The sequence below is a fragment of the Perognathus longimembris genome, chromosome 6, assembly GCF_023159225.1.
Source record: "Perognathus longimembris pacificus isolate PPM17 chromosome 6, ASM2315922v1, whole genome shotgun sequence".
In the NCBI taxonomy this organism is placed as follows: Eukaryota; Metazoa; Chordata; class Mammalia; order Rodentia; family Heteromyidae; genus Perognathus; species Perognathus longimembris.
The window spans coordinates 85,394,459-85,406,623 of record NC_063166.1 but is presented as its reverse complement, the minus strand read 5'-3'; the positions used below and the strand labels follow the sequence as shown (position 1 = coordinate 85,406,623).

The following is a 12,165-nucleotide window of genomic DNA, read 5'->3' as shown; positions in this document are numbered from 1 at the left end:
TTCCTCACCACTGCCAGGCCGGGGGCCCCTCTCAGCCCGCCTCGGGACCCCAAGGCCCAGGGTTCAGGCTTCCGCCCCCTCCACCCCCCCACCTCCGGATCCTGTGTACAGCTTCCTACAGCTGCCACCCCAGGCCTCGAGGCTGGAGAGCCCCCCACCTTCAGTTCCCGCCTCAGTAGGGCCCCCAGCCCCCTCTGGTGAGCCCTAGAACCAAACCAAGCCCCCTGGGGAGAGCCAGCTGGCCGGCCACTGGCTCATTCCACGCCAGCAAGCCCCGAGGCTCGCAGCTCCCCCAGGTGGACCCCCGCCTCCTTCCGCCTCCTTCCCTTGACCCCCAAAGCTCCAGGAGGGCGAAGTGAGGGACGAGGCCACGCCAGAGGTGGCAGGAGATGGGATGCCACGTGGTTTGGGACCAGTGTGTGTCCCCCACCTGCTCACCGAGGAAGTCGTGCAATGGCCTTGGGAATGTCAGCCACCGCCGGCTGGCTCTGCCCGGGGACAGCGTGGCCATGCGTCCCTGGGGGGTGAGTGTCCTCCCAGGAGGCCCCCATCCGGCTCCACGCCCAGCGCCGCCCTGCCCCGCCCCGCCCACCGGAGTGTTTCCTGCTGTCCCTTTGAAACCCGCGGGGCGGCCAGGCAGCCTTGGGGGTGGGGTTCAGAGAGGAGCCCTTGGGGGTGAGCGAGCCTTGGACCACCAGGCTGGCTTCCGCACCACGTGCGACCTCGGGCAGGCCTGTCCCGGGCCGCGGGCACCCCCGGGGGGGCTTCCCGCACCACGTGCGACCTCGGGCAGGCCTGTCCCGGGCCGCGGGCACCCCCGGGGGGGCTTCCGCACCACGTGCGACCACGGGCAGGCCTGTCCCGGGCCGCGGGCACCCCCGGGGGGCTCCGCACGGGCAGCAGCCCAGCCTACGCAGCCGGCGCGGGAGCCAGGGCCAGAGGCTGGGCCAGTTGGGGTGGAATTTCCAGGGCTGCCACTCAGCCCCTTCCCCGCCCTGCTCTGCCAGCTGCCAGTGGCCCGAGCCAGGGCTCCCAGCCTCCATCTCACCTCTCAGGCCCCTTGGGAAGGCAAAGCCAGCCATCAGAAAACGCCCCAGCCCCCCACGGGGGGCCGTCCAGCATGCAGGGCCCCAGAAACAGCTCAATGCCCTGTGTGACTGAAGTGGGGACATGACTTCTTTAAGCCTCGGTTTTCCCCATCTGTAGAGAGGGTCCCTGAGATGTGGCCAGGGTGATGCCTGTGAGCTGTGTCTGTGTGCACCTGTGTGTGTGTGCGTGTGTGTGTGTGTTGTGTGTGCGTTCTCATTGGGCTGAGCACAGCCATGCAGATGGTGTGTGTGTGCGTGTGTGTGTGTGTGTGTGCGTTCTCATCGGGCTGAGCACAGCCATGCAGATGGGGTGTGTGCGTGTGTGTGTGTGTGTGTGCGTTCTCATCGGGCTGAGCACAGCCATGCAGATGGGGTGTGTGTGCGTGTGTGCGTGTGTGTGTGCGTTCTCATCGGGCTGAGCACGGCCATGCAGATGGGGTGTGTGTGTGTGTGCGTGTGTGTGTGCGTTCTCATTGGGCTGAGCACAGCCATGCAGATGGGTGTGTGCGTGTGTGTGTGCGTTCTCATCGGGCTGAGCACGGCCATGCAGATGGTGTGTGTGTGCTCGCATGCGTGTGCGTGTGTGTGCATGTGCGTGCACGCGCGCGTGCGTGTTGCACACATGCAAGGGGACCGGGGCTGCTCTGCTCTGCTCTGGGCTCTCCTCAGAGCAGGTTCCATGATGACAGGCTGAGCTTGCTCCCTGTGCAGGCGGGCACTCCGCAGTCTGCTGGGAGCGGGGGATGCCTCTCGCAGGCCAGAGCAGCTCCCCCCCCCCGCCCGCCAAGCCCCTCTGACCCTCTTCACCCCACCCGGGTTGGCCAGCCGCCTGACCCCTCGGGGGCCGCCCCAGCACTGCAGACCTGCGGTTCCCCCGCTGTGCTCTGCAGCCGTGGCCCTTGCCAAGCGCACCTCTGTCCCTCCCTCCCGGCAGGCTGAAGACGGGGGCAGCAGACGCCCCGCCCCCCCCCCCCCCCCGCCCAGGGGGCAGCCGGGGCCCAGGGGCCATGGAGAGCTTCATGGAGTCGCTGAACCGGCTGAAGGACGTCCACGAGAAGGAAGTCCTAGGTGAGCGGCGGGCGGCAGAGCCTCGCAGCCCTCCCCGGGCAAGGGATCCCGGGCCCGGGCCGGCCAGCGGGTGCCCTGCACGGCCTCTGGGACCCGCGTCCTGGCCGGTGAGAGGGGGCGGGCTCAGGGCTGGAGCTGCGAAGCACCCGGAGCCAGAGCCCCCCGCCGGCGCCGCCATCCTGACCCACGCGGGGCGCCCGGCCCGCGGGGAGGGGCCCCTGGGGTCTGCGGCCACCTGCCCTGCCAGCCCCCAGTGTGTTCACGCTGAGTTCTCCAGGCGGAAACCGAGCGTCGGCCCCGAAGGCCCTGCCAGGGCGCCTCTGGAGACACCTCGCTTCCGTTTGTGGGCCTGAGCACCGCCCTGCCACTTGTCAGCTCAAGGCTGGCGCTCCGCCAGTTGAGCCACAGCGCCACTTCCAGCTTTTTGGTCAGAGTCTCACAGAGGGGCTGGGAATATGGCCTAGTGGCAAGAGTGCACCACATATATAGAAAACGGCCAGGAGGGGCGCTGTGGCTCACGTGGCAGAGTGCTAGCCTTGAGCAAGGAGAAGCCAGGGACAGTGCTCAGGCCCCGAGTTCAAGGCCCAGGACTGGCAAAAAAAAAAAAAAAAAAGAGTCTCACAGACTTTCCTGCCCTGGCTGGCTTCGAATCGCCACCCTCAGACCTCGGCCTCCTGTGTGGCGAGGATCAGAGGTGATGAGAGGGGGGAGCCCGCGCCGCAAGGCCATCTGCCCCCACAGACGCAATCCCGGCTCCCCAGGCCTCCGGAGCAGTGCAGGGACAGCGCGGGCACCCCCTCCCGTCGGGATCCTCGCCCCGAGCCCCACACGCCTGTGCCCCATTGTCACCTTCCACGCTTGCGCACACACGCACAACACGCACGCATGCTCGCACACTCAACACACCGCAGCGCCAGGCCCGCCCCTGCGTACAGCAGCCCCGTCCAACGGCCCCACTGCTCCCTACGCCCTGACTGAGGCGGGGCACCTGGGTCAGAGCAGATCCCAGTCAGATGATGGGCTGGGCCTGCCACAGAGTGCCCGAAACGAGAGGAAGCCTGGGGGACGGGCGCCCAGGAGCACAGGGGCACTGGGGGCAGGGGCCAGGGGGCGAGGGGCGGGAGGCAGGGCATGGGGGGCAGGGGGTGGGGGGCGGGGGCAGGAGGCAGGGCACAGGGGGGCGGGGGCGGGGGGCAGGGCACGGGGGGCAGGGGCCGGAGCCAGGGCACAGGAACCGGGGGCAGGAGTTGGGGTGCAGGAAGAGACCAGCGCCAGGCAGTCGGTGTCTGCATGAGGCAGAATAGACTCGACGCAGAGGTCAGGGCAGCAAAGGGAGGCAGATGTGAGCCCCCCGCCCCCTCCAGATCCCCGTCAGGCAGCTGTGGTTCCTGGAGCCCGGGACAGTGGCGCAGACTTGCAATCCCAGCACTAAGGGGCCGGGGCACATACATCGTGAGTCTGGGGTGAACCTGGGCTACGTAGTGAGACCCTAGCTCAAAACAAAACGTCGCTGGACGTCATCCACGTTCCCTTGGTGATCTCCAGCACGGGCTCCCGGCCGTCCCCAAGCAGAGACCAGAGACCCCACGGCAGGGAGCAGACCGCAGCCTCAGACAGCACAGACGGGGCGGGGCCCAGGCAGAGCCCTGAGCAGCGACCACAGCCAGGGAGCCCACTGTGGCCCACGGCGGGGTCCACAGGACCCGCGTGTCAGCCGACACCGAAGGCGCCGCCGGTGAGGGGCTGGGGGGTGGGGGTGGGGGGGCTGGCCCTCACCGGGCCCCTCTCTGCCTCTAGGCCTGCAGAGCAAGCTTCTGGAGCTGAATTCTGAGCGGTGCCGGTGAGTCAACCAGGCTGGGCCAGAAAGGAAGGGGCAGCAAGGCAGCCTCGGGCACAGCCACCCAGACAGCCCCGGGGTGCCCTCCCAGAAGGGAAACTGAGGCTGGCGTGCGCGTGGGGGGTGAGCACATTGGGCAAGGAGAGGTATCATGGAGGCGACAGAGGAGGGGCCTCGAGCGGGCAGGGCTAGCTCCTCCACCAGAGGCTCCACAGCGCCGGGCGGCCTGAGACCGTGGCCTCCGTGTTCCTAGACGGCGAGCGGGTCCCCCGTCCTCCCTCCAGGCCAGCCGCAGTCCGCATGGGCAGTAGCTACGGTGGCTCCGAGGTTCCGGGAGCCGCTGGCGTCTGGGGTTGGGGGGGAGGCCTGGCCCCACAAGGTCCCCCTCCCAGGCGGGTCCCTACAGAGAGGAGGCCCGGGAACCCCCCAAACCAGGGCTGCGAAGGCCTCGGCCAGTCGGCCTCTCCTCCACCGTGGCTGCTCCCCGCAGGGAGGCACAGAGAGTGGAGGAGCTGTTCGCCAAGAACCAGCAGCTCCGGGAGCAGCAGAAGGTGCTGGAGGAGAACCTGCGGGCGCTGGAGAACAGGTGAGGGGCTCCCCGCGGGGGCGTCTGGGAGCCGCTGGCACACATCAAGCCAGGCAGGTGTCTCCAGGGCAGCCTCCACAGACCCACGCTTTCAAGACCCCTTCCCAAGGGGCTGGGAAGGCGGCTTGGCGGCGGAGCGCTCGCCTCGCGTGCCGAGCGCGAGGCCCTGGGTTCGATTCCCCAGCACCACATACACAGGAAAAGCCAGAAGGGGCGCTGTGGCTCAAGGGGCAGAGTGCTAGCCTTGAGCAAAAGCAGCTCAGGGACAGTGCTCAGGCCCTGAGTTCAAGACCCAGGACTGCCCGCTGAACTCGGGACACTAAGCCCACGGGGTGGGGGTCAGGTCTGGGGGTTCGGGAAACACAGCTTGGGAGAGGGGGGTGATGGCGCCACAGCTGGGCGGTGAGAGGCCGCAGCCTCCACTCTGCACAGCCTCCCCCCCCCCCCCAGGCTGAGGGCCGGTCTGTGCGACCGCTGCAAGGTCACCCAGGAGCTGGCCAGGAAGAAGCAGCTGGAGCTGGAGAGCGCGCACCTGCAGAGCCTGCAGCGCCTCTGCGTCCTCAGTGAGTCTCCCCGCCCCGCCCCGTACCCCACTCTCAGGAGGACCCCGTGCCAGCCTCTGGGAGGGGGGCCCCTGCCCTCCGGCCGCAGCCGCCTCTCTGGAGGGGCGCAGTGTCCTGCTGGCGACGAAGGACAAGGCCCCTTGGAAGGAGCCCCGGGAGCAAGCCACTCACCTCCTCCCTTCCCAGACCGGAGGCGCACGGTGCGTTCAGTCACGGCCCGGGAGGAAGCCTGCCGCGCGCGGAGCCCCGGGCCCAGAGCCACAGCAAGGAGTCGGCGGGAGCCCCCCTGCCCGCCCCACGCGGCCCCCCCCAGCTACAGGGGAGATGGAGCCCCCCTGCCCGCCCCACGCGGCACCCCCCCAGCTACAGGGGGGATTTCTGCTCTTTGCAGCCAATGAAGTGAACGGGCTGAAGGAGGAGAACGAGACGTTGAAGGAGGAGGTGAAGCGACTTCGGGGCCCGCAGTGAGTAGCAGGGCGCTGGGACCAGACATGACCACCCCGGCCCCATGACCACCCCGGCCCCTGACCACCCCCAGCCCGTGACCACCCCGGCCCGTGACCACCCCGGCCCCGTGACCACCCCAGCCCGTGACCACCCCAGCCCGTGACCACCCCCAGCCCGTGACCACCCCAGCCCGTGACCACCCCGGCCCCGTGACCACCCCGGCCCCATGACCACCCCGGCCCGTGACCACCCCGACCCCCTGACCACCCCGGCCCCGTGACCACCCCGGGCCCCTGACCACCCCGACCCCCTGACCACCCCGGCCCCCTGACCACCCCGGCCCCCTGACCACCCCGACCCCCTGACCACCCCAGCCCGTGACCACCCCGGCCCCGTGACCACCCCGGGCCCGTGACCACCCCGGCCCGTGACCACCCCGACCCCCTGACCACCCCGGCCCCGTGACCACCCCGGGCCCCTGACCACCCCGACCCCCTGACCACCCCGGCCCCCTGACCACCCCGGCCCCCTGACCACCCCGGCCCGTGACCACCCCGGGCCCCTGACCACCCCGGCCCGTGACCACCCCGACCCCCTGACCACCCCGGCCCCGTGACCACCCCGGGCCCCTGACCACCCCGGCCCGTGACCACCCCGGCCCCGTGACCACCCCGGGCCCCTGACCACCCCGGCCCCGTGACCACCCCGACCCCCTGACCACCCCGGCCCCATGACCACCCCGGCCCGTGACCACCCCGGCCCGTGACCACCCCAGCCCGTGACCACCCCAGCCCGTGACCACCCCGGCCCCGTGACCACCCCAGCCCGTGACCACCCCAGCCCGTGACCACCCCAGCCCGTGACCACCCCGGCCCGTGACCACCCCGGCCCCGTGACCACCCCGACCCCCTGACCACCCCGGCCCGTGACCACCCCGGCCCCGTGACCACCCCGACCCCCTGACCACCCCGGCCCGTGACCACCCCGGCCCGTGACCACCCCGGCCCGTGACCACCCCGGCCCCGTGACCACCCCGGCCCGTGACCACCCCGGCCCGTGACCACCCCGGCCCCGTGACCACCCCGGCCCCGCATGCCTCTAGGAGCCGCGGGAAGCGAGGCTGACGTGTGGGGGGCTGTCTCCCAGGACCTGGGCCCCTGCCGAGGCCCCGCGGCCCCACGGGGGCCCTGGCCCTCCGGGGCCGGCGGCCTGGCCTCTGCTCACCCCACCTTTGCCTCCCTCCAGGGACAGAATGGTGCCGCTGGCCAGGGAGGGCAGCCCAGACCCCCCGTCCCCACCGCCGCTCCCCTCCCCCGGCAGCTGGAAGTCCGTCCCTGAGAAGCCCCCGGGCGGCCCCGAGGAGGCCGAGGAGGACCCCCCCTGACGCAGGTCCGCCGGGAGAAGGGGCGCCGGCGGGGAGGGGCCAGGGGGCCGGACACCCAGGGGCCCCGCCCACCCGGCCCGGGCGAGCAGCCAGCTCCAGGTGGCTCCCTGGCCCACACCCCGCTTCCCCCGCCACAGACAAGCCGGCGGGCTACAGGACCTCACCCGGGACTAAAATCTCCCCCCGCGCCAGCCTGCCTGAGCCCTGCACGCCAGACGTGGTGAGGGTGGGGCCCCGACCGCCACTCCGGGGGGCAGCCACGGCACCCCACGCGGGCCCGTCCCGGCCACCCCGGGACCCTGAGCTTTGCGGGCCACGGGAGCAGGCCAGGCTGGCGGGTGGGGGCACCCCAAGCCCGGTCGCCCCCTCCGGGCTGACCTCCTCCCCCCACACACACACAGAGCCCCCAGCGCATTTCCAACCAGCTGCACTCGACCGTGGCCGTGGTGCGGCCTGGGTCCCGGGCCTGCCCTGCGGACTGCGGCCCCGCCAGGGTGACCCCGCCGCTCACCGCCACCGGAAGCCCGCCCAGCCCGGCCTGTGAGCACAGCGCCCTGGACAGGTGAGGCCCCTCCGCCGCCTAGGGCGTCTCTCCATCCCCGCCCCCCGTGCCGCCCGGGGCCCCAGCGCCGCCCCTCGGGGCCCTGCCCAGCTTGGATGTGTGGCTCGTGTGGACGCCTGGGCGGTCCCGCTGGGGGAGGGGCAGCCATGTCCAGGAAGGGTGCCCAGACGCGCCCTGCGAGGCCCGGCCCCCGGTCTGGGTCAGGGAGGGGGCGGTGGAGGGGGGGCCGCCGCGGGGCAGGTAGCCGGTGCCCCGCTAGGCTCCCGTACCCTGGGGCAGCCCGCTTCGCCGCCCTGGGCCCCGGTTCCCTCCCCCGCGGGTCGCCGCTGACCGCCGGCGCGGCCCGGCTCTCCCTCCCGCAGCTTCCTGCCGGCCTCCCGCACCTCCGCCCTGGCCCTCGAGGCCCTGAAGCGCTCCCTTCAGGCCGACCGCCTCTGCCTGCTGAGCCGCCCGCCGGCCCTGCGCCTGCGCGGCCCCCGCCCGCGCGCCCCGGCCCCCGCGGGGGGCCCCCGCAGCCCCGAGCCCCCGGGCCCGAAGGCCCAGCACACGGAGGCCTGGGAGGAGCCCGCGGGCCCGCCGGGCCTGCCCAGCGCCTTGGTGGGCATGCAGGACCCGCGGCTGGAGGGGGCGCTGCACCTGCTGCTGGCCCAGCAGCACCTGTGGGCGCGGGCCCGGGCGAGCAGGCCAAGGGGCGCGCCCCCCCCCTCGAGAGGCGCCCGCTTCCCCGGCGGCTGGCTCGGACTCGGACGGCCCCGGGGGGGAGGTGCTGGGAGCCGGCACCGCGGCCCCTCTGGGCAGGTGGCCCCCGCCCCCTACGGGCCCCGGCAGCCTCCGGGAAAAGGAGGGCGCCGCCCCTCGGGACTACAGCTGGGACAAACCCCTGGACCTCTCGGACCCGGCCCGCGGCCGGAACTCCGAGTCCTCTGGCCGGCCCCGACTCCCCAGCCCGGCCGCCGCCCCCACCTGCAGTCCGGAGCCCGCCCCGCGCGCACCCCCGGCCCCCAGTCCCCGCCCGGCACTCAGCAACGGCACCGAGGGGACCACAGAGACGGAGCCTGAAGAATCCCCCCTTCCCACGGTAAGGACGCCGTCCCTGCCCGCAGCCTCCGAGCCCCCCAACTCTAGGCTGGCGTCCGTGCTGGCGGTGAGCTGCCCTCTTCCTCCACCCCAGAGCACCGAGTGCTTTGTTGCCATGAGAAAGGCCGGGGTTGGCCAGGCGCCAGTGGCTCCTTGTCGTGCTAGCTACTCCAGAGGCTGAGCTCGGAGGACCTCAGTTCAAAGCCATCCTCGGCAGGAAAGTCCATGAGACTCTTGTCTCCGCTTAACCACCAAAAAGCGGAAGCGGAGCCAGCTGGGCAGGGAAAGTCTGTAAGGCTCTCATCTGCAATAAACTGCTCAGAAAAAAAACAGACAAGCAAAACAGAAGTGGCTTAAGTGGTAGAGCATTGGCTTTGAGCAAAAAAAAAAACCCTCAGGGACAGTGCCCAGGCCCCGAGTTCAAGACCCAGTACTAGCACCAAAAGAATTCAAAGGCGGGGGGCGAGGGCTGAGCGTCACCCACAGCCCCGAGATGGGGTCTACCCAGGCTGCATCCAGAGTCGAGAGGCGGAGGGCGACCCCACGGTGCTCAGGCCACTTCCTCCCCGCCCCCAGGAAGCCCCGCCACCGCGTCCAGGGTCCCCGCGCAGACGGCCCTTTCTTGGCGGGACCGAAGGTGAGGCTGGAGGGGGACGCGGGCTGGTGCGCGGCCCGCGGAGGATGGGCGGGGACTGGTCCCCGGGTAAGGTGAGCCCCGAGGAGGAGTGTGGGGGGGGGGGGACCTGCGCCACCGCTGGGTAACAGCACTCGGCCACCCCCCGCCGCAGGCCAGGCCTGGATCGCAGTCCGGCCTGCCTCCGGCCAGCGGGAACCCGAGGACAGGCAACCGGGCCCCCTGGCGTCTCCTCCCTGGCCACCAGCCAAGCCGCCCCCTCCCTGCGTCTTCCAGAGCCCAGCGAGGCTAGAGGGCAGAGGGCAGACTCGGACGGACGGGACGCACCTGCCGCCGCGGACCGCGAGGGGGATCCCCAACCCCTCTCCCGGGCCGGCCCTGGTGCGGCGGCCCCGCCAGGGGCGTCCACCGCATCCCCGGGGGGCACCCACGGCGCCCAGGCGGACGCCGGCTCCGAGGCGAGCCCCACACGGAGCACGCCGGGGCAGGGGCCTTTGCAGGACCTGCAACACAAGAGGAAGAGGGCCCCGGACGCGGAGGACACAGGTGCGTCAGCGCGGGGCGGGCGGGGCCGCGGCCCTCCCCTCCCACCCCTCCCGGCCGCCTCCGCCAGGCCTGACCCCACGCCCGCCCTCGCGCCTCCGCGTCCTCTACCTGCTCCCTCCCCTGGGAGAGGGCTGGCTCTCAGCGGGCTGGGGGCCGCCATCACCAGGCTGCCCCCCCCCCACAGGTGATGACATCGCAGCCCTCCATCACCTTCCGGCAGGAGCAACCGTGCCCCCCTCCCCCCAGGGGTGCCGGCTCCCACCTGGAACAGGGCGGCTCGCTGTTACCCAGGGTGGTGCCGGGGGCTCTGCTCCTCCCAAGAAGGCTGCGGCGGCGGCCCTGGTCCCGGGGTGTCAGGCCACACCTCCATTTCCTGCTCTGCGCACAAGGGCAGAGGCTTTGAACACCTAAGCTAACAGTTGGGCAGCCCTGGGATTTGTGCAACCAGGACTCCAGCTCTCGCAGCTGGGGCCACCACAATGCGCCATTGTTTCCTGGAAGGTGGCTGAGGCCCGGCTGTGCTCCGAGCACAGGCCGCACACCTGTGGCCTTTCCAGGCGCTTCCACGCACGTGAGCGTGGGGTCTGTCCTGTGTCCTTTCGAGGCTCTTCCGTGTGCACGTCTGTGGAACCTGTCCTGTGCCTTTCCCAGGCCCTTCCGTGCACACGTGTGTCTGGCCGGTTCCTGGTTCCTTTCCAGGCTGTTCCGTGCATGCATGTGGAACCTGCCCTATGCCTTTTCCAGGCCCCGCCATGCGTGTGCAGCCCGTTGTGTGTAGGGTGCTGTCCTCCTCCCCGCCCCCCGTCCTCCTGGCCCGGCCAGGGCGGGGCTCCCCAGGCCGCAGGCTCTCAGCAGGCGGCACTTGCCCGGCCCAGCACCTCACAAGCCTGGCGCTGGCCAAACCGCACCTTGTGCCGAGCGGAGTGGGAAGGGCGAGGTCAGCGGTGCCCGGCAGGTGGAAGAGGTCAGGTCACAAGGTCACAGGGGTCGTGCAGGGACTCTGGCTCTCAGGCCCTCCCTGGCCCTCTGCAGGGCCGTGAGGGACCCCTGGGGTCAGGCCCTACCTCAGCATCTGCCAAGAGCCTCTTTTGCCAAATCCTCACAGTCCTCTCTCCCGTGCCCCCCCTGCGCCCCAGAAGCCGTGGTAACTGGCCAACTTCACCCAGGCAGGCTCTCCTGAGCTAAGGTCGCGGCTCTCTTTGAGAGCCAGTCTCCTCTAAGGACACACAGGCCACAGGCCACCACCACGCCTCCGTCTGATGTCAGTCCACTTCCCACAGCTTGTAAGAAGCCATCCCAAGGGAGGAAATCCAGGGAGCCCCTGACAGCAGCCGAGGAGCCTGAGAGCCCACCAGGCCCTGAGGACCGCAGCCCCTCCCCTGGCAACGGCCGCCGGGAGACCTAGCCAGGCCAGGAGGGCCGCACCCTCAGATGTGGCGTCTGCAGAGGCACCAGTCAGATCACTCAGCCAGCACGGCTGTGGGCCTGGGTCCAAGAGGGACTGGCACGGCCAAGATGGCCCTGCCCCCTGCCCTGCCCTCACGGGCAGGGACGGCTGCTCAGGCCCCGGTGCAGACCCACCTTGCTGCCTTGTGGGGACAGTGCCCCCCAACGGTAAATGCTGTGAACCACGCCAGACCCCGGAGGCCCTCTCTCCAGCCCTCATGACGGAGCACGGAGCTCTGAACAATGGTCTCGGGCGCCCCCTCATGGAATCCGGGAAAACCACTGTGCAGCTGAGGGAGGGCCGGGCACACGGTGTCCTCCCAGGCTGCCCCAGAGGCCTTGGGCAACAAACCTGTGAAGGAGACATTCCCATACCTCACAAAGGTCCACTGATAGAGAAGCGGCCACCCACCCCGGGTGCCGCTGGCTCACACCCCGCAATCCCAGCTACTCAGGAGGCTGAGATCGGAGGATCCAGGGTCTAAGCCAGCCCAGGCGGGAAAGTCCATACGACTCCAATGAACCACCAAAAGAGCTGGAAGGGGAGCTGTGGTTAAAGTGGTGGAGCGATGGCTTTGAGCAAAAAAAAGTTCAGGGACATCACCCAAGCCCTGAGTTCAAGCCCCAGGGCTGGCACCAAAGAAAATAAAATATCTGCACTCCTAAGTTTCAATCAGAATGGCAGTCATGAAGAAACAACGAAGGCTGGCGAGAGGGGAAGGGAGGCTCACGCACTAAAAACAAAACTGCTGGGCTGGGTATGTGGCCTAGTGGTAGAGTGCTCGCCTAGCATGCATGAAGCCCTGGGTTCGATTCTCAGCACCACATATATAGAAAATGGCCAGAAGTGGTGCTGTGGCTCAGGTGGCAGAGTGCTAGCCTTGAGCAAAAAGAAGCCAGGGACAGTGCTCAGGCTCTGAGTCCAAG

At 70.3% G+C, this 12,165-nt stretch overlaps 1 protein-coding gene across 1 annotated transcript; it reads left to right on the top strand.

The window, feature by feature from the left end:
- The first annotated feature begins 2,064 nt into the window (after positions 1–2,064).
- Positions 2,065–11,197, top strand: LOC125353774 (RBBP8 N-terminal-like protein). The gene is given in 12 exon segments (XM_048349429.1): positions 2,065–2,156; positions 3,954–3,996; positions 4,484–4,579; positions 5,030–5,142; positions 5,534–5,606; positions 6,835–6,963; positions 7,097–7,193; positions 7,375–7,535; positions 7,898–8,236; positions 8,238–8,679; positions 9,378–9,792; positions 11,073–11,197. Coding segments are annotated over 12 exon segments (2,094 nt in total). The 5' UTR covers positions 2,065–2,095.
- The last annotated feature ends 968 nt before the right edge of the window (positions 11,198–12,165 follow it).